Source organism: Rutilus rutilus (genome assembly GCF_951802725.1).
Source record: "Rutilus rutilus genome assembly, chromosome: 15".
Taxonomy (NCBI): domain Eukaryota; kingdom Metazoa; phylum Chordata; class Actinopteri; order Cypriniformes; family Leuciscidae; genus Rutilus; species Rutilus rutilus.
In genome coordinates this window covers 25,703,223-25,725,060 of record NC_140220.1, presented here as the reverse complement: position 1 = coordinate 25,725,060, position 21,838 = coordinate 25,703,223, and the positions used below count along the sequence as shown (strand labels likewise).

Here is a 21,838-nt window from a genome sequence, read left to right as displayed (position 1 = left end):
GCCTTAAAAAACATTACTAGTGTGCATCTTGAGACAAAAAATGGCACTGACATAGTTTAAGATAATAGTGCAAATTAAGTTGATTTCAGTTAAAACAGCTCAAACATGCTGGGACTAGGTTTAGGCCTGGGTTTAAGACTTAGGTTTAAGCCCTTAATCCTCAGAATTTTACGCATACACTCTCAGAAAAAAAGGTATAAAAGCTATATTATGCAAACCTGCAATGATTAAATATGTTAAATTACACAAATATGTATTTAATGTATTTAATCTCACTTTATTAACACATTTCTTTGCTGTTGAAGCACATTACTTTCCATAAGAAGTATACTAAGTAGTGCAATTACTTTTTTAAACAACTTTATTCAGAAGTCTAACAACTATAAAACTAACTGCATGACCTTAACGCTTAACAATTTCAGGTAACATTGGATTATATAATCACAACATTGAGAAAATTCAAATTTGCATTAATGAAAACATTTATAAAATACAGCCAAAATTTTGTGAAACCTTTAAGTTTCACTAAAGTACATATTTGACTAGACTTTTGTTTTTGTACTTTTTACTGACCTTAATCACAGCTGCAACACCATATAACCTAAATCCAATCCATACCTTCTTATGGCATAGGGCACTTTGTTGCATTATCTTCTTAGTTATTATAGCTGGGTCCCAATTCAGAGGCTGCATCCTTCAAAGGATGCAAACTTCAAAGGCCACGCCTTCAAAGGCCACGAAGGTCGGACAGAGTGTTTTTAAATGGGACGGTCAAGCAGAGGATTGTTCTTGTCGCCAACTGTGACAGCTGCCATTGACGAGCGGCAGTAACATTTGTACTGGACTTATTTAAAAGTTATATTCAACTGTCTAAAAACAAAACAGGGTTCACAAACTGTCTAAATATGTTCACCATGGTCCATTTTTGTATATAATAAAGAGTATAAACTATATATAATCGCATCTTAGTAAGATATGTCAACATTTGAACTGCTTTAATTTTTTTTACTTTATTTACTTTTACTATGTGAAAGTGAACTATGAGTGAGTGGCTATTTAAACCAGTTAGCAAGAGATTGTATTTGTGATGTAAAAAGTCAAGACCTCTGGAGTTCACACACACACTGGTACCAAATGTGCTGGCATTTCTGTGTCAAATTACACAGCGTGATGGAAAACAGGGAGAGAAGTTAAATGTCAGAGGTTATAGCACCTCAAATTCCTATTGGCTCAACCCTGATAGTGTTGATGATGATGTCACAGTGAGTAGCGAGTGAAAGGAGATGCTGCTGTTCATATAGATGCTTTGGGCGATCATCTCACAGCTCAGGATCCAGTAAAACCCAGACCTCAGCCTCTTGGCAGGCAGATTTTTCCAGTGGCTCTGTAACTTGACAAGGAAAGGTATCCCTTTTGACACATATACCTCTGTGGATGTTAATTTTTAAACAGAAAGAGTCAGTGTCGGTTCAGCACAATGCTCATGTATTCCTGCACTAAAGATAAAAGAATTTTAGTTATGATCGCCAAAAAGCATTTGGATGCCTTTGTACACTCAAGTTACACTTAAAATTATAGGAATATTGTTGTGTTATAAAATGTATCAACAAATTGTCAGCTAAAAAGGACATTTTCTCTTTTCTGGGCTAGTTTTTGCAATGAAATTTAAGCGACTATAATGTCAATATCATCATTAGTCATTGAAGTATGAGGTTCTTAATAGCATTTAACAAATAGCAAATTTTAACAAGAAACGTGTTTTTTTTTTTTTTTTTTTTTTTTTTGCTTGAAATGTGCTTGTGCTATATCTCTCTTAAATAAATGCCACTTGTTTAATATTTTGTTACAAAGTGCAAAGACAATTCCACAATTAAGTATTCAAATACTTTTTGGGGCCACTGTATTGCTGACATTTATTTCTCATTAAAAAGACCAGAAAAGTTTCTCTAGTCTCACACCAAACACAATCTGAAATGCAATTTCTAAAACAAGTCAAGAGGTTCAGACTTGGGACAGTGAAACCAGCTTGCAGACTGTTCTAGAGTAATTGAAATGTAGCGCTTCTCCTCTCCTTTCCTCTTCACTCTTTTATACGACTGCTGTGTCTCTTTGAATGAAGAGCTAGCTCTGAACTCTGCGTATGTGGAGGAGTGTAATAGAGTGACCTTTCAGTAATTTTGCCATCTCGTATAAATTTACTTCAGGCCTGCTTTATGACATTCTCTATTCATTCAACCAATTAGCACTTCATGTATCTGCCTACTCTCCCTCAGCTTTTGTAGAAGTCTCAGATTGAAAGCACCTCTGAGGAAAATAAGTAATTAACTGAAATATCTTTCAATATCCTGATGTCCTCCGACTGAAGAGGAATCTCTAACATCAGATCGTAATGTTTGATTAAAGACTTAATATAAATCTTATTGGTGTGCTGAATGGCATCAAGTTATATAATTGGAATAATTATTCACATAATCGTATTCACCATAATACAGCATACTACAGCCTAATACTTTATATGCTTACAATCAACATTTCAAAGCACTTTACTGAGTTTCATATGGTGTTAAAGTAATAAATTGTGACATGAATTTCTTTATAAAACTAAAATTGATCTAATTCTTTTTTTAAAGAATGAGTTCAACTTGATAATGAAGCCAACAATCTAAATATTTAAAGTACTGTTTAAAAAGCATCTGTTGGTGAAAAAGTTTGGACAGGTGGAAACTGTCTACTATCTACTAGTTGTGAATATATATTTATAAATCCATTATCCAGACGTTTACAAAAAGTAAAGTCATTAGCATTCTTTTTATGGTGAAAGTTCAAAAGCAAATATGTGGAAAGATACAAAAAGGACTCTGGAAGACATTGCCAAAGGGATCAAACTTTTCCTCCTTTTATTATTGAAGTCCCCCTGTAGTCAATAATTGTATCCCTTAAAACTCATTTTTGATCACCAAAATTACATATTTAAACGTTTTTTCCTTAAAAAAATAAAATTCTTCATGCCTTAAAATAGCTTGAAAGTTGCTCTACACCCTTGCCTCATTCTATGAATATGCAAATGAGCCCCGCCTTCACTCATTCGCACCAGTTCAGAGATCCACTCGTTGACGATCACACGTTGACCTGATTGGTTACAAGGTAGTTTGTGACGTCAGAAACACCAGCGATTTCAAAGCGCGATTTTGAGACTGTCTTTGGTTCACTAGAGTTTTAAAGGTAGGGTAAGTAGGATTTTTCTAAAAAACTTTTTTTTCACATTTGTTTAAACTGTCTTTATATACCAATACATAATTAAAATGTAAGTGCTCTGAAAAAGAGAGTATAAAAATCGAGTGACTGTAGACCTTTTAATCTGCAATAAACTCAGCTCATTATTTCCATCCAGGACGAAACAATTGATTGGTTTGGGCGACTGTCACTCTCTCTCGCAACCATGGCTACCACCCCTGTTGCTACAAGATCTGCCCATATGCGCGCATTCCTCTGCTTCGCCCTCGACCCCGGACCTGTCATCGAACCGAGGATGCGGTACTTGTCTCCGGAGTGTATTCTTCATCAGAGTCAACAATGTTTTCATCATGGAAACTCTTACATGCAAAACACCATATATGTTATGAATCTTACACGAAATTCAACTTCATCACAGTGTAACTGATGGTAATGGAAAAACGTGTATCAATGCAACCTGTTTTTAGCTTTGCCTTATAAATATAGTTCGTTACCTATAAATATAGCTCGTTACCGAATCAAACAAAATATATTTTAAACTTTACCAGTCGATATGCTAGCTTGATAGTGAGTACTAAAAGCCATCTTATTTGTTTATATTCATAGTGATAAAGTTAGGTATTTTATTACATGTGATTCTGACATGATGTCACTACATGCACTGCGCTCCTTCCTCTCCACTCGTCTCAGGAAAATAAATGCGTCTTCCAGCTGAGCCTGATCGTTTGGCGTCGCGCGTTCATGCGTTTTGGGGGCGTGGCTTTGGAAGGAGCTCAGAAGGGAGGGGGTGGAGTTAATGGAAATAATTAGCAGTGTTTACAACAGTCGTGAGAGGTCTACAGACACTCGATTTTTATACTCTCTTTTTCAGAGTACTTACATTTTAATTATGTATTGATATATAAAGACAGTTTAAACAAATTTGGAATGTTTTTTTTTTAGAAAAATATACCTACCCTGCCTTTAAGGAGAAAATACTCAGCAATGGTGTGTCAACTTATGAATTTACACATGGTTTGTCTTAAAGCATATTAAAAACACCACATATACATATAAACAACATTAAAAGCTTGATTTTCACCACAGGGGGACTTTAAGACACAAGAATAATTGGATGTCATGAAGTTTAACTGGTAGATGGTGCTATTAACACTACAATCATTTATTTCCTAGTGAACACACATATTCATGAAATTTATGATGTAAGCCTATACTTTAGTAGCCTATGACAGGTGTCTGCCAAATGAAGAAAGACTATTAGACCACAATACCCTTAAACTGTTACAATAATCATGCATGCTTTTAAAGCATATCCACATCATGTTCATTTGCAAGACGTTGTTTAAGGAACTGATGGTAAAATTTTTTTTTTTTTTATGTTAAGGACAGTCAATATGGTCTTCTTCATTAAGGCCTTAACCAACTCATGTTTTTAAAGGCCAGTTTTAGCTTTGATGTATGAACGATGCCCAAGCTGTGTTGTGAGATGCACTCAGTGGCGGTGGGCAATCCCAAAACATGAATGAATGAATCCGTCACACTGCTTGTGCAGAGAGCAGATGCGAAGGCCTGGTGCTCCCTCTGCTGCACAATGAATGTAACAAAGATAAAAGAAAATGAGCATGTCTTACATGTTCAATGCAATAATGACAGAGTTTACAGTAATATTCTAAACATGAACTGCCATTTTTTTGCATAGGCCTAACCCCCGGACAGTTCCAGTGTGACACATAAAAACAACAGTAACTTACTTTGACTTTTTTATATATATGTGCTTCCCTCTATGAATCCTTATCACTTGGCAACAGAAGCTGTTAGGCTTCAGGGTGATAGAAGGAGAGGAATGCAAGCTAAAGCGTGACATTCAAGAATCAGTGAATGAGTGTAGCATGTGGTCCATTTCCCCCCACCTTCAATCAGTCAGAACGGATTGGGAGAACGACGGACCAGAAAGAGGGGAAAAGCAAAGACTTCAAATAATCTCAACAGGGTATCCTATTTTCCAAGCTTGTGTGTCCCCAAAAACACCCCAGGGCACCAAAATGTAGGCAAAAGGCAGAAATTACGCTTGAGGCAGTAAAAATAATCCGTCCTGACACTTACAAGCTCCCACAGAGATTTGAAGCCCTGTGCTTATAAAATATTAAACAGCCACTAACACAATTCTGTCTTCCAGAGCTGTCTGCAATTCATCTAAAAAAAAAAAAAACTCGATGGGAGGTGCAAAGACTGCAGAGAGTGATAAAAGGGCCACTCAGTCTCACCACCAGAGGTCAATGTTTTCAAAGAATTGATAGTAATCCTACTGTCGATTCTTTGAAAACATTTTGTGGCAGAACCTGATTTCACCAAGTGCAACATGTTCCTGGAACAATATCTTTGTTGATCCTGGAACAACATTCCAATCAGCCAATCAGATTTGTGGGACAAGTTTACAGTTAATATCAAGTTTACAACCGGTGCTTTTACATCAGTGTTATTCACCTATCATTGCCCTCTAAATATAGGGGTTATAGGGTTTTGATTAAATTTTCAGACAGGAATGTTGTTCCAGGATCAACAAAGTATGTTGACTCAGGAACGATATAACTCGCCGAGATCAGGATGTGACATTTCTATGCTACAGCTAGGTTTGAATGGCTAAATGAATATGTAGATATTATTTGCACGGCAACACTTTACATTAAGGTTCATTAGTTAACATTAGTTAATGTATTAACATGAACTAATGAGCAACACATTTGTTACAGTATTTATTAATCTTTGTTAATGTTAGTTAATAAAAATACAGCTGTTAATTGTTTTTTCATGTTAGTTCACAGTGCATTAAAGGGATAGTTCACTTTGAAATTAATTTTTGATATGTTTTAGCTTACCTCAAGGGCATCCAAGATGTAGGTGTCTTTGTTTCCGCAGTAGTTTCAATTTTGATATTTTTAGGTCAAACCGTTCTTGTCTGTCAGTCATATAATGCAGGTCTGTGGTCACTGTCTCAAAACACAAGCACAGAGTCCAAATTAAAACAATTCCCCATCGTCCAAATGAAACAATTCCCCATCATAAGTACACATTGATGGCCTAAGACACGAAACGAGCGGTTTGTGTGAGAAAACGAACAGTATTTATACAGTTTTTAGCTCTTGAAAACAGCACACGTCCAAATGGTCTGACGGCGCGGGCGAGTATAGATGTATACATAGATGTCGCCTTGGCTACGGTTTCGTTCCAATGAACTGCAGTAGCGAAGGCGACATCTAGTGTATACATCTATACCCGCATAGATATATACACTAGATGTCGCTTTGCTACGGTTTCGTTCCAATGAACTGGAGTAGCCAAGGCGACATCTATGTATACATCTATACTCGCCCGCGCCGTCAGACCATTTGGACGTGTGCTGTTTTCAAGAGCTAAAAACTATATAAATACTGTTCGTTTTCTCACACAAACCGCTCGTTTCGTGTCTTAGGCCATCAATGTGTACTTATGATGGGGAATTGTTTCATTTGGACGATGGGGAATTGTTTTAATTTGGACTCTGTGCTTGTGTTTTGAGACAGTGACCACAGACCTGCATTATATGACTGACAGACAAGAACGGTTTGACCTAAAAATATCAAAATTGAAACTACTGCGGCAACAAAGACACCTACATCTTGGATGCCCTTGAGGTAAGCTAAAACATATCAAAAATTAATTTCAAAGTGAACTATCCCTTTAACTAATGTTAACAAATACAACCTTTGATTTTAATAACGTATTGGTAAATGTTGAAATTAATATTAACTAGTGTAAGATTAATAAATGCTGAAGAAGTATTGTTCATTCTTAGTTCAATTAACTAAGGTATACAAATGTTAACTAATGCACCTTATTTGTTACCATTTGCACTAACCACTCAACAAATGAATAAATAACTATAATGGTATAATATTGATAATAAATAATGCTCTTGGATCATGAGAGCAGACTGCAGTGGCAGTGAAAAGGTCACTGACTAATGGCTTAGTGAATGACCAGGCAATAATCTGCGTTGAGTAAATGTTATTGCAATAAGAGGCTATCGAGAGGTCATAAGTGTGACTCTTACACTGCAGATGGCTTGGAACATTATTGTCAGCACATTTTTGTATCTTTTGACCACAGTACATTTCCATGACAAACTGATGTTTGAGTTAATCTATTCGTGTTGAGCTATAGCCTACTTGAAAACATGATTTGCAAATAAATCAGTGTGGGTGTGTATGTAAATGAGGTATTTTCAGAAAGCAGGTATTTAAAAATTATTCAGAAAAAGGTATTTTCATTATTGTCAAACGTCCCTCCATTAAAGGGGACTAATAGAAACTTCTGGAAATGAACTTTACTGATTGTCTTGTTGTGCAAAAGTTTGCTTTTTAAAATTTGAAACCCAAAAATGTAAAAAAAATATAGCACAATATTATTAATATTATCACAATGGCTAATAACCTGTACTGAAACCTGGAACCTGAACAATGGAAACCTGGACTGTGTGTAAAAAAACACACTTGAGCTTGTTTGTCACAAGTTTAGACAGGGGGCAACTATCTAGAAACTATCTCTCAAAAATACCTTTTTGTGAATATATTTATAATATTAACCAAAGTCATTTGCATTCTCAATATATACATTTAAAATAGTTGTGGTAATGTTATGTATCTGACTAATAAAACAGTAGCCTATATAATATTATTAATCATATTATATGGTACATTATTAATATTAATAAATTACATTAAAAAATATACATAGCATGATATTGAAAAAAAAATGGAATTGCAATTGAAATATAAAAGTAAAACACATAAGAACATGTAACTGCTGAAACTTGTAATCTCTAAATTCCCGTTAATTTCAATGAGAGGCTGATGAGGTCAGTGCTAGCTGCCTCCCGGTGTCAATCAAACAATGGCGTCATATATCCCCAGCGTTTCCGGTGCGATGGGCGGGGCTCCGCGATCCCGGTCTGGATTCTTCATTCGGGAGCGCTAGACAAGGCTGAACACGAATGCAGCCATATTCGGCTTCAGGGAGAAGCAGACCGGCTAGCGCCAACTTACACGCAAGGATTCGCCTACTTAGAAAAAGCACCCACTCCCAGTTTTTGGAGGGCGTATTTATGTAGGGTAAAGAAGTGTGTAGTTCTTCATTAGGGAATTTATTATTGAAGATATACAGCAGAGCGGAATGAGCGTCCAGTCATCCTGAGATTCGACGGGAGAAAAAGCCCCGACACATCCCGCAAAGTGGAAAGTACAGATTTGTCCGGATTAAGGCAAATGGAGCCGACAGGGCCTCGGGAGTGAGGAGGGGGGTGGAAACGCTGGAACCCAGCGGACAACAACGGGGTTAGGCGCATTAGGTCTTCGTTTATCTGAGCACAATGTTGGGCACATTTTGCTAGCTGGCTAGCTGGATGGCTGGCTAGCAGTTGGAGTCTGGGACTTCAGATCTCCACACATATCAGCCAGATAAATCCCACTTGTATATATTTATAGCGCTAATCCCTGTTATATTAATATCGACAAGTGTTATTTTATATTTTCTGGCTGTGGGAGTGGTAGCCAGGCCGCTAAATTGGTAGAAAATGTCTGCGAAGGTGCGCCTGAAGAAGTTGGAGCAGTTGCTGCTGGATGGCCATCAGAAGAACGAGAAGTCACTGAGTGTGGAGACACTGCTGGATATTCTCATATGTTTATACAACGAGTGCAGCAACTCGCCCTTAAAACGGGAAAAACACGTGACGGACTTTTTGGAATGGGGTAAGTTGATGAATTTGGGTGTACTGACTGCATTTGGGAATATAAATCAGTGCGTGGCCCTTTAAGAGCTGTTAATCTGTTATTACATTTGCCTTAATCACCCAGCTGACTTCAGGCTATTGTCAAAATTGCTGCAGTGACATTTGCTCTTGGAATTCCTGGCCTCGTTGTTTGAACAAATACTAGTTGAATAATCGTATCTCTGTATTTTTAATTGTGGGGGGAGAAGATATTTAATATAATGCAATACAATGATGATTGATAGGTGTTCAAATAAACCTTAATCAAAAGCCTAATGGACCATGATTAAAACTCATTCAGACGTGATTTTTCTAATAAATAATTTAAAAAATCAGTGTATGTGTGTGTATATATATATATATATATATATATATATATATGTGTGTATGTTCGTACACTCTTTATAAAAATCATATACTAAAAGGTCTACTTGTTAAACTATGGACTATTAGTCAGACTATGGAAGGCATAGAAAATTGGGTACAACAGGTTTTTCATCCAAGTTTTGGTTATGTTAATCATTTAGAGACCTTAGAAATCCATGGCATGTACTACATATAACACAATAAGCTTTGTAGGGTTAATCAGATATTGCTGATAAATGTAAATCTTGGACTTTGGTTTCAAGGGCAATGCAAATGTTTCCGTTTATAAAGTCTGGGGACATTGATTTCTGTTGATGTTCTTACATTTATGCTACATTTATTGTTGCTATTGCCATCACCATTTGCATAAGGGTGAAGCTGAGTCGAGTCTGACAGTATTGTTTTTATAGTCACCGTGGCTTCAGTCGCTTCCTAGTGGAGTTCAGTGTAAAGTGTAAACAGGACTGCAGTAGGTGGGGATGTCCCTTTTCGGGCTCTTGGTCCTGTTGGTTGCGGTTGGCCTTCACCGTGAGTAGATTCTCTGTCCTGGGTGTTGGGTTGACGTCAGTAATGAGATTACACCCCAGTGTGTCTGCTCCTGTAAAGACCGCCACTGTCCTCGTGCAACCAGTCACTAGCAGGTGCCACCTCACATCCCATCACTGTGACTGAGCCATAGTATGACCCAATTTCCAGGAATCATAAACTCCTCTGCTCTTGTCTTACTACAGCGCTGGTAGGCCACACGCTTTCTTATGGCGCCCTTGATTGTGGAGGTTAATGATTTACGCGGAGGATGTTATGCCTCTGCCGGTTAAACAAGCAATGCACTAATGCTACTCTAAAGTGCAGTATTGGCAGTGTGGTTGCTCTCAATACTTCCTTTCCATTTCATGTGTTTATGTATAAGTGTTCCTCATCTTAGAATGGCCGCTTGGAGTTCCTGGTTTACCTTTTGTGGTAAAAGAAATGTACCCTATCTTCTATTTACACATGGCTTTCTGGAAGTGACCTATAAACATCTTTGGTTGAATATAGTAAGAAAATAAGAGAAGCTCTAACAGTAGACTGTTGACTGACTTTGTTTCAGTGTTTGTCAATTTGACGACATTTGGATTTTCACGGTTTTTGTCTCCTGCCTCACATTCAAAATTGACAATCTCAATGTTGAAGTGTTTATTATCAATAATTTAGGGGTGTAACGGATTGTAGTTGATCCGTACGGACCAGGTCCCGTGGTTCAGCATGCATGTGATTCGCAGATTAGTTATCAAGTTCATCATTTGCATGTGTTTCTAAGACTTGGCTATTTAAATCTTCAAGCGATTTTAAACCATTCAAGTGCACGAACAGGTGAAAGAGAACTCAATTCTCCGAAAAGGGGAGGAGCTAATGGGGCTGTCAGTTTTGGGCCTGTTACTTTGATGTCACAATCTATAGCATTCCTGAATATTTTGAGACACTTTCTGATTTATGGGGAAATAAAGTTGATTTTTACCATAAGAGGGTTGTTGTGTAGCCTACACACTGCAGTGTGCGGACACATAATTATGTAAAAGTAATCAAACAACAAAACATATATATATATTTAATTTTTACAGTTAACACTGTGCAGTGTTATTACACATTACATTTATGTACCTGAAAACTATTGTTAGACCTTACTTTATTTGTAACTGTTATATATTGTATTTATCTTCGTAATTGATGTATTTGTTCTTATTTTATTATCAACTGTTCACTTGTCTTTAATAATGTTTGAAATGTGTTAGTTAGGCTAAGGCTTGTAGTTTTTGCTTTGGTATTGAAGTGCTTAGTGTTAGCTATTTAAGTAATGAATGGAAAGCAAAGTTACATTTGTTAGCAACCCTATCAAATCCTTATCTTCTTTAGTCAAATGCATAGCACATTTCTATTGACGTATTGGATTTTTTCGGTGAAGCGCCTAAATTGTCTTTATTTCAATGTTTTATGCCATTAGTGTATTGCAGTATATTAATTAGGGATGCACTGATATCGGTATCGGGCCCGAGGCTGCGCTCGGGTACTTGTTCTAATAAAAATGCTCCGATACCAACAAACGATACCAGGCAGCGTGAGACATGGAGTATAATGTGGATAAAAGAGAAGGCTTAGAAATCTAATTAGTGAAATATTAAACAAAATATATTTTTGCCTATAGCGGCACAGATGCGCAAGCTTGTTGAGCGCATCCCTCTTTCGCAGACATCAGTGGAAAGTTTGTAGTTCTGTCGGATATGTCAATGGCAAAGAAAGTAAAACGATTCATGTATTACTAAAGTTAACTGACGAGAGAGAAAGAGCGAGCGCTTCTGTTGTATGCTCTTGATTGCTGATCATTCACTCAGCACACTTGCGTGTAAGCAAAATATGAACTGTTACGTAATTTATAACGAGTGGTTCCCTACATTATTATTACAGGACGTTTGCAGGTCAAGAGGTTTCATGAACACAAACATCCGAAGTGCTTGCCCTGAAAGCTGCCTCAGACACACGCAAATTGAATTGAATTCTCTTTCACGTCTTGCGCTTGAACGGACAAATTCACAAAAAATTATGTAAAACGTCCGTCTTGGCGAGTTTCCTGGTAAATATAGTCAGTTATATCATAATGAACGTTAACAAAGAAAACGCATGTACAGTAGGGTTTACTACAAAGTAATCACTCACTGCTATTAACTGAATTACTTTTGTAAATTTATAAAGATTCATCTATATTTCATTTATACAGTGATGAAAATGCAGTATTTCACATTTGATTACTTTATTCATATTATGTGCCTAAAAACTGCTGTTAGACCTACACTGCCATTCAAATGTTTGGGATCAGTAAGATGTTTAATGTTTTTAAAAGAATTTTCTTATGCTCACCAAGGCTGCATTTATTTGATTCAAAATACAAAAACATTTTGTGAAATATTATTACAATTTAAAATAACTGTAATGTTTTAATGTAATTATAAATATAAAATATAAAATGTAATTTATTCCTGTGATGCAAAGCTGAATTTTCAGCATCATTGCTCCAGTCTTCAGTGATTGTTCAGAAATCATTCTAATAATGTTTTAATTTACATTAATTAGGCTACTAGTTTTTGATGTATACACTGTAAAAAGTGAACAGTTGGATCAACTTAAAAAAATTAAAGAATTTTATCGTGAAAAACGTGATAATTTAAGTTGAGAACTTAATTTCTTTAGGTGTTACCAATTGAAGTAATTTTTTTAAGTCGATCCAACTGTTCACTTTTTACAGCATCAAAATTGGAATAGAGAATTGTGAAATTTCTCTGATATCTTAAACATTTGAACCACCGACGCAATCCTTAGCACGGAGCCCTGCTGGAGCAGCTCTAAATATGTGCTGTGCAATTAAATTAAAGACAAAATATGATAGAGCAATAGAATGAACAGTGAGAGTAGCAGAAGCTCATTCAATACATTTTACAGGCATAAATAAGCAAGAAAATAACCTGGAGGAAATATATATTTACTAAACAAAGCCAACTAATATAATTCATATTCTTTTGGTTTCTTTACGCAATATAAGAAAAAATTACAAATGCAGTGAAAATACAGGAATCGGTATCGGCAAGCACCAAAAATGAAAGTATCGGACTCGTTCTGGAAAAAGTGGTATTGGTGCATCCCTAATATTAATATCGCACAACATTGTCAACATGAAATCAGTTTTTTCAGCATCCCAAAAAGTCACTTGTCGCCACCTACTGGTGTAATGATGTAATAGATACAATCTTAATTAGAAAAGTTATTTTCAAAACGTGATTTACTCTATTTTGTTTGAATTTAGATTGCAATCTTTTAATGATTAATCGTGCAGCTCTAAGTCTTTGTCAGTTAAAATTTTTGCAGCTTTGTCAATGGATATTTGAACAATTTAATGTTACACTTTTATTATAAGGTAACATTGTTACAGTGTAATTACACAAAGTACTGTAATAATTAACTTCAAGTACTTACTATAGGGGATATGTTTGGGTTTCTGTTTATTTTTTTGTTATTCTGTTTTCAGAATAAGTAACATGATTAAAAATGTCGCCATTCACAAACATTTTTGTGTCTGAGATCCCTACGGGATCTGCACCTCATTATCACTGACAGACATATTGACTGCGCCTCACATTCTGCTATTGACCGGATTTGTTAGTTCAGTCCATCTTGTCTCACTGGGGCAATTTTCCAAGAGAGGACGAGCTCTGACTGGAGAAATTCCTCTTCAGTGTTGCACAAGAAATGCTAATGAACCTGAATTAGTGCACATGAATCCATTTTGTTGTAAGAGCCTGACAGGAAGTCAAGCTTGGCTAGTCCATGAATTTATCGCATGCTCCTAATAACTGAGTTTATGATCGCGCTCTCTTGCCAAAGCAACAAGCAGAGCACATATTAATCATTGCAGTGTATTTCTCCTTTGCTTGATTTCTCAAACGCAGCTTGCCAAGGTCAGTGGTGACACAGAGAGAGAGAGCAGTATGCAGGTGTTTATGCCTGACTTCCTCTTCGACAGCAGACTGAAGGCTAATTAAAGGAGAAGATTAAGCAGAATGAACACTGACTATAGTATTTTCCCTCCTTGGCAGGTTTTGGTGTGAACTGTCAGTGTGGTTGCATTTGCTGGGATGTACAGGCTTGCACTGCTCCCTCTCGCACAATGTTGGTAGCATGCAATTTGATATATTGTATTTGCCATTGTTGTTAAATGAAAGGCATATGTGCTTGCACATAAATTGGACCAAATTCGGAATGGCACAGTTTTGAAATCTAATTTTCTCACCAAATATACAACAAAGAATGTTTTACATTTACACATTTTGGCATACTTTTATCCAAAGTTGAGATGCACAATATTAAAATTCTGTCTGATAACTGGCAGATAGTAAAATTCAGTACTTTATTAATTTGTAAAATGTAAACATATATATATATATATATATATATATATATATATATATATATATATATATATATATATATATATATAATTTTTTATTATTAAACAATTAAGTATTTAGATAAAATAAATAATTGTTAAATAATAAAATAAAAAAAAGTTTACATTTTACTAATTCATTTAGGCATCATGATAGTATGAAAAATTTATATTTTGAGTTTTTAAAAATATATTGGCACCCTATTGTTTAGCCGTTATCAGAGATTTTTTTAATTTGCTAATATTGTATATTTTGTTGTGCGTACTTGTTTCCTTTTACATTAGGATTCCTTCATCTATTGCTCACTTAAATTTAATCTTTTAGCAATTCTTACAATGAATATGTTTTTCGTACTGTACATTTATAATGTGATGCCTGAATGCATGAATAACCTCATTGAATGACAATTATCTCACCTAAATGTTTGCTCACTAAATGTATTTGTGTTTTTACTTTGGGGTAATTTTGGTAAAGCTTACAGACAGCATAAGGAAGGTTAATTACAAACTTTGAACTTTGAAAAAAAGACGTAAGGAGTCAGTAATAAAACAAGAACTAATAAATACAATAGAATAAAGATACAAATGAAATAAACAGCACTTTACGTTTTTCAGGTGGTGTAACAGTAGGATTTAGGTAAGAAATTCCACAAGACTCAAAACGACACGTGCAAATGATAAACTTCAGTGATGGTGCAACACTGGCCCAATTGGGCAAGTGAAAATTTCGTCCTGAAATTCCCGCACCGCAAGTTTAAATCTTATATCGCAGCTCACTTTGCAGTGCAGACGCAATGTGCTGATGTGAAGCCATTTGCGCATTTTGAGAGAGAGAAAACGCTTTACCTCTGAATCACTCAAACAGTTCGTAAAAAATATTACGTCTCGCAGAAAGTTTTCAAATCTGTTTTGCTCTGATAATCTTTTTGGATTAATTTACTCATTCAACCTACATGCAATAGTGCATAAATGTTGGCGCAGGAGTATCCCGCTTTCTAAACGCAAAACCTGTGGTAGGCCTTGTCATTGGCATAGGCATACCTATCAAAATGACATACAATTTTTCAGTATCTGTGCTTGCTGGGAATCGAACCTGTGACATTAGCGATGCCAGCCATGCTCTAGCTGTTGAGCTACAGGAGCACTCAGAACCCCTGTGTTTGTATACAGACAGCCCTTTGCCGTAGTGTTCACCTAACTGTCCTAATGAAGCTGTATGAAGTGGGGCTGGTAAACTCAACTGTACCTGACTTACCAGCTGGCTCTTGCCTCAAACATCATAGTTGCTTGTTGTCAAGCGTATGTGTGCCGGCAGGGGCTTTAAACAGTCGATACTCCCCTCATGAGCCTGCATTTCAAAAAGACGGGTCTTCGACATGTCACCTGGGCAAATCTTGATGGAGGAATCGTCTTGTTTGTTGCGGCGTACAGCAGACGCTGCACATGTCCTTATTCACAGCAGCTGCTGCCCCTTATTCCTACTGGTGGGAGATGCCTTCGACTAGCCTACTTTCACAACAAGCAGCAAATAACCTAATAAACCGCAGTGGCTGGAGAGACTGTTTGAAACTGCTAGTCTGAGAGAAGGTGAAAAGCTGTGCGCCCTGCCATGTAAGCTCAGATCGAGCTGTGTAAGCTTGGGTTTTGGCCGTGCTTTCTGTTTACAGGCACTCTTTGCAACTCTTTAAGTCTGCACCTGCTGAGATTTTCTCTCTGCCTCATTTTCATGACATTCCTGGTTGCCGTTCTGACACGCACACAGTTTTAAAGGCCTTGCCAAGCATTTTTTTTGTTGCTTTTATTATATGTTGAATATCATTATCATCCCTTTTGTGTATGTTCTGTAGTGTTTCCTAATTTAGACCCTCATAACGTTATACATTAAACCGCTACTCAACACAGCAAGATCAGCAATTATATGCTAATTAGGCAGACTAGTAAACTTTTCACGGTTTAAGATGGTTAATTTTATTGTTTACTCTCACAGATGTTCCCTGATGGTGAACTTGCACACTGTTTAAATCTTTTTCATCCTATTCAATATTTTATTAACCAGCATCTTCTTTGATGCAGTTGCAGTAGTGTTCAAAAGTTTGGGTTTGGTAAGATTTTTTTGGTGTTTTTAAAAGAAGCCTCTTTCAAAAATACAGCCAAAACAATAATATGAAATCGAATTAAATTTAAAATACATATTTTTTCTATTTAAATATATTTTAACATGTCATTTTTTTTCCTGTGGTGGCAAAGCTCAATCTTTAAATTTCATTTAAAAGGACAAAAACGCACTCAAACACAAAAGCAAAAGGTACAAAATATTCATGGTCCACTTTCATATTCTTTCTGTGACAAAAAAAAACAAAAAACTTCTAAATAAATTTCACCCCCTTTAAATTCTGAGAAGAGACAACCTCTTTAATTTGGCTGACCAGACAAGTCCAGCCCTGGTACGCGTCACTCTAAACAGGAGGAAATGAGCGAGCTGCAACTCCCATTACATTGGAAATGTCTGGTATGTCCAGAACGAGTTATTTTGCTGCCCGTGAACAGGCCAAATGGTCTATACCGTGTGAGGCATCTCTCTTTTCACAGCACAGGCCACCCTGAATCGTTGCATACCACTCTGACATGCACTCGGCGTGCTTTAGGTGCAGAGTCAGGACAGGGCTTGTGTCAGGAATGCCTTTCAAAACAAACGCTGTTCACTCCTGATCTTTACAGATGTATGGGCCGCGATGAATACTTTGTGATCCACCACTCACGGTTTGTGAGATGAATATATTAGAGGATTGCACGTTGAAAAGTCTGTGTCCCTCAGGACTTGGTCACCTGACCCAAAGCGGTGGCTGGACTAAAGTGAATTCCAGTCATTCCTGTTAATATCCTCCCCCAACACGAGGCATGTGTGGGTGATCTCCCCTCCCCCTTCCTTCCCCTCCTCCGCTTTCAGGCCTTCGGCCGCAAGCATGACACAGATTAGCCGCTCAGCTCTCCTGTAAAGCCTAGCCTATAGGCACGAGGCCTACGCGCCACGTTGTGACGTACGTTAACGTTAGACGTGTGCTAGGGCTGCACGGTGTATCAAAATAAAATCAATATGGCTTAGCGCAATTGTCAAATGATAAATGTATGTGCTACCAGTTTAGGAGTGAAGCGTGTCATTTGCACACATGTAGTTCATGACAGTGTTTCAGAGTGTCAAAACGGCTTGGTTCATTTACGTGAGTCAAGCCGTTCTGAGACATTGTGAGCTGCACACGTGTAAATGAACATACAGAGCCTTTACTCTGAAAACGGCAATGCATTTGTTTATTTCCTGGCAGCCCTTCAAAAAATTTTTTGGGATGGTATACCATTTGAATATGATCAAATGTTAGCATTGTAATTTAAGCCTACACTCAACATAACATGATGCAAAGATCTTGAGAAGATCTTACACGGAGTGACATGAAATGCTGCTTGGCTAAAGCTATAGGGCTTCTGGAATACAATCACATCACAATCATGACGCAGTGTTTTACAGTTCCTTTTGATCTTGGGTTATGGTGGGTGTTAGGGCTGTCACTTTACGTCCAAAAATCGATTGCACCAATCGATCGGACCAACCAACAATGGACCAACCAATGGCCTACATTTGGCGTTGAAAATGGAAACGTCTTTAGACTTGGAAAATCGATTTTACCATCGACTCAATGAACACTTCGATTAAATTTTTCCACAAAAGTGACAGCCGTAGTGGGTGTGTATGGTGGGTAGGGACAATGTGTCGAGACCAATCAGACACTGGTTTACAGCTGGAGCTTGGATAGGACTGATTGCTCAGATTCACAGGTCTTGATTTATTGACATTTTTCTCCTTTTTTTTAATTTTTTCTATGCAGATGCACTCCCCAACAAAATCACCCCAGTCAGTATATGATTAATTATTTCCAAATACAGCTATCCAAGTAATCTGGTGAAACTTCCTGTATCTTTTCATTTTGGAACATATATTGCAGAACAAACATGTCATTTTCCTCCAATATTGTGCACCCCAGTTTAAGCTTATTGCAGATGTACATTGTTTTGTTCTAGAAACTGTCACACATTGTTCTGGAACATCAACCAGTTCTTTTTCTTTTCACGATCTGATCGAGGGTGAAGGTGAACGGAGGGCACAGCCCACTATTTTCTAGATTTAGATCTGTCATGCCCATACAACTCCAATAAATTATTTTATTTATTTTTTCTTCTTCTCCTCCAAGCTCTTTCACTCACGCAGAGAGAAACTCTTCTGGGTTCTTTTTTTTAAAATTGTATCCCCAAAGTGTTTTCGCACTCCCTCTCCGAATTTCGCAATAATACGGCATGGACAGGATCCTCATTAGTCAAAGTGCCAACCCTCTAAGGGATGAATGTTCGTCCTTTTATTCCTGCTATTTCTGACATGTTGCAGATACACTGTTCCTGTCAACCCTTTTCTAAACATGCTTTGCGTTTCAGGAGAATAAAAGCCGCTCCATTCAAACTTGACCTCAAAATGATTCAATACAGTCATCTTGTCCTTATGCTCAGGTTTCCCCTCATCGTATGTGATCAGTTTTCAGTATAAACTGTGGGATCAGTTTTTACATTTGAGCTTTGTGAAAGACTAAAGATTTTTAGTCAATTTGAAAGTTACATGCGTGCACCATTTTGTCTGGGCAAGACTTTAAGCGACTCACCTAGTCTTGCTTGATGGATGTGATTTGCGTAAATGTCTGCCTTAACAGCTGAAGACACGAGTAATGAATGACACGGAGCCTCCGTCCCTGAGACACACTGCATTGTCTGTTTGGAAAGCCACTGACCCATTCATGCCAATGGTGGTGACTGTTACCATCAGTCCAATTGTGGTGGGAGGCCACATTCTTTCCCACTTGGCTTTATTTCTGTCTTCTACATCTTCATTATTGTGTAACACCAGCTGGATTCTGGTTTAAAGTCCATGTAAGGATTTTGGGGGCTATCGCTGGATCAGTTATGACAATAAATGTTGTAATCTTGATGTCAGTGTTGTTTTAACTTTTAGTAGTGCTAAAATAAATAAGTTTGCATCAAGTGATCTTAGTTGCAGCAGCTATTGTGGTTTTCTGCTGTTGGGAAATAAGGTTTGTGGCTATATTTGCCCTCAGTGCACACTGATTAAATCAAGAGCTGTATTGTGTTATCCTGACTAGTAGGTTTGTGATGTTTATCAGTTTGATAAGTCTGTGACTTGGTAATAGAATTAGTTTACTTGGCATTACTCTCTCTCACAGTGTCACGATTCTAGTGTCATCACTGCCACTGAAACCCTTTAAAAAGTAGTGATGATTGCATAATCGCCTGATTGTGAGGATTTAAGAGAAAGAATTTATTGTGCATTTGAATTTTTAATCACGTTTTGCCACCCAAAAGATGAATTTTAAAATACGTTGGGTTTTTCTCCCCAGTCCAGTCATGCATGATCTCAGACAGTCTGAGTGGAGATTCAACTCTTCTGACCCAATTATTTGAATGACAGTTAATCACCACGTAAAATCAAATGTCATAATCCTGAGAGCTCTAGTTGCAACTCACAAATATCTGGATAATAGATTATTCAATTGATTATTAATTTAATCAACTAATCAACTGTTCCTCACCCAGCCTTCTCCTTTAATGTGCATACTGAACACTATGCATGTAACGCATACAAAAGAAAATCACCACATATACATGCAATGCATTTAATTATATTATTATATATAATAAAACATAAAGAGAGCTGGTAAGGCCCCATTAATCGATAATGAAATGCACAGTTTTCATTGCTAATTGATTATATGTTACAGCCTTAGTTAAATGATGTTCAATTGTATTCTTTATTTTTTACTCATGCGACATTGACTTTAGGACCAAAGGGCTTAATTTTATTGCTACGATTCACACATCTGCAGCACTGCATAAATCTTTGTCCGTAATGTATATTCAATACACCCTAAAGTGACACCAATACATCTGGTTCAAGTTATTATTTTAGGTTTATGACTATGTAGTACATGCATCTGGCAGCTGCTCTGAGGAAGGATGATGGTAATCGTGTGGTAATATTGAGCTTTCACAGTGTCATATTATTAGCTTATTTTTTTTCCCACAGAAGGAGAAGTTGAGGACCGGGTCATGACGAGAGGAAGTTGTTTAGGCCTATTTAGTTTCTTCTACAAAAATCCGTGTTTAAGCAGTGTTAATGAGCTGAGTGGGTACCAGAGACAGCAGATGCTAAATGTGAATTTTGAATAGATTATAATAAGCTTAAAAAAATCTCCAACCTGTTACCACAAGAGTATAGATTTCACTTGGATTTACTGGAAGCAATGACAGATGAGGGTAATGGCTGGAAGATGTGGGTTGATAGACATGCAGTCTTAGTAAAAGGCTTCTGGGCATGTCTGTAACCTTGTGTCACTTGTGTGTTTAAAAGACAAGCCTAGTTAAGTCTATTTTTCTCTCTCTCTTAAATGAGGAAAGTTATTTGATTTCCACAAAGGAAGTCTTAAAGGTTAACATTGGTTGTAAACCCATGTTAGCCTCTCTGCCATCCAACTTGTCTCCGTATCCAGATAAGAAACATCACCTCAGAACTAGGTGAGCTGGAGTGATGATCCAGCACTGGTCTGTGCGTCAGTGAGTCTCTCAGCAGGAAGCTGCCAGTAAATGGCTGTTTTGGTGGGGGCTGGGAGTGTGTGGCAGCTGGTGCAGGATAATGGATTAACTCGGGGCAGGGCTCTGATGCTTTTACCTCCCGCGACCAGCCAAACCGTCCAGCAGCCATCAGTCCCTCCGCGGCTGTCTCAGGATGACTTCCTCATCAATGTTTAATAAGCCATTTAGTGGCGGTCAGGCCTGCTCACTGATTGAGCATATCAATATGGCTCTCTCTTCAGGATATTGACAACTGTTCTTTTGCACTGTCTATTCATCAAATAAGCCTGAAAAATGTATCACAGTTGCCAGAGATATTAAGCAGCACAACTGTTTTCAACATTGATAATGATTATAAGAAATGTTTCTTGAGCAGCAAATCAGCATATTAGAATGATTAGAAGGATCATGTGACATTGAAGGCTGGAGTAATGATGCTGAAAATTTAGCTTTGCCTCACAGGAATAATTGAATGGTTAAAAAGAAAAAGGAAATGGTTTTTAATTTGGAAATGGTAAAGAAAATTTTAATTTCAAAATATTACTTTGTGCATATTTGAGTATAAGAAACTACTTTCAAAAACACCCCCCCCCCCCAAAAAAAAACTTACCGACCCCAAGCCTTTGCATGGTAGTGTATGTCTTATAGCAATTCACTTGTGTTTATTTTAAATTATTTCTTTAGTTTTAAAGGGATCGTTCACCCAAAAATGAAAATACTGTCATTAATTACTCACCTCATGTCATTCCAAACCCAAAAGACTTTTTCATCTTTAGAACAGA

At 37.1% G+C, this 21,838-nt stretch overlaps 1 protein-coding gene across 5 annotated transcripts in view; it reads left to right on the top strand.

Moving 5' to 3' along the window:
* Positions 1-8,193: 8,193 nt before the first annotated feature.
* Positions 8,194-21,838, top strand: part of cdc42bpb (CDC42 binding protein kinase beta (DMPK-like)) — a gene marked incomplete at its 3' end in the record, with an annotated part of 68,301 nt that continues 54,656 nt past the window's right edge. For 4 of the 5 annotated variants that reach the window (XM_084431588.1, XM_084431587.1, XM_084431585.1 and 1 more), the window contains exon 1: positions 8,199-9,017. In XM_084431588.1, coding sequence (XP_084287714.1) covers positions 8,843-9,017 — 175 coding nt within the window. In that variant the 5' untranslated portion in view covers positions 8,199-8,842. Of the gene's footprint in view, positions 9,018-21,838 lie in introns of all 5 variants that reach the window. The other variant, XM_084431586.1, reaches the window with a different exon arrangement.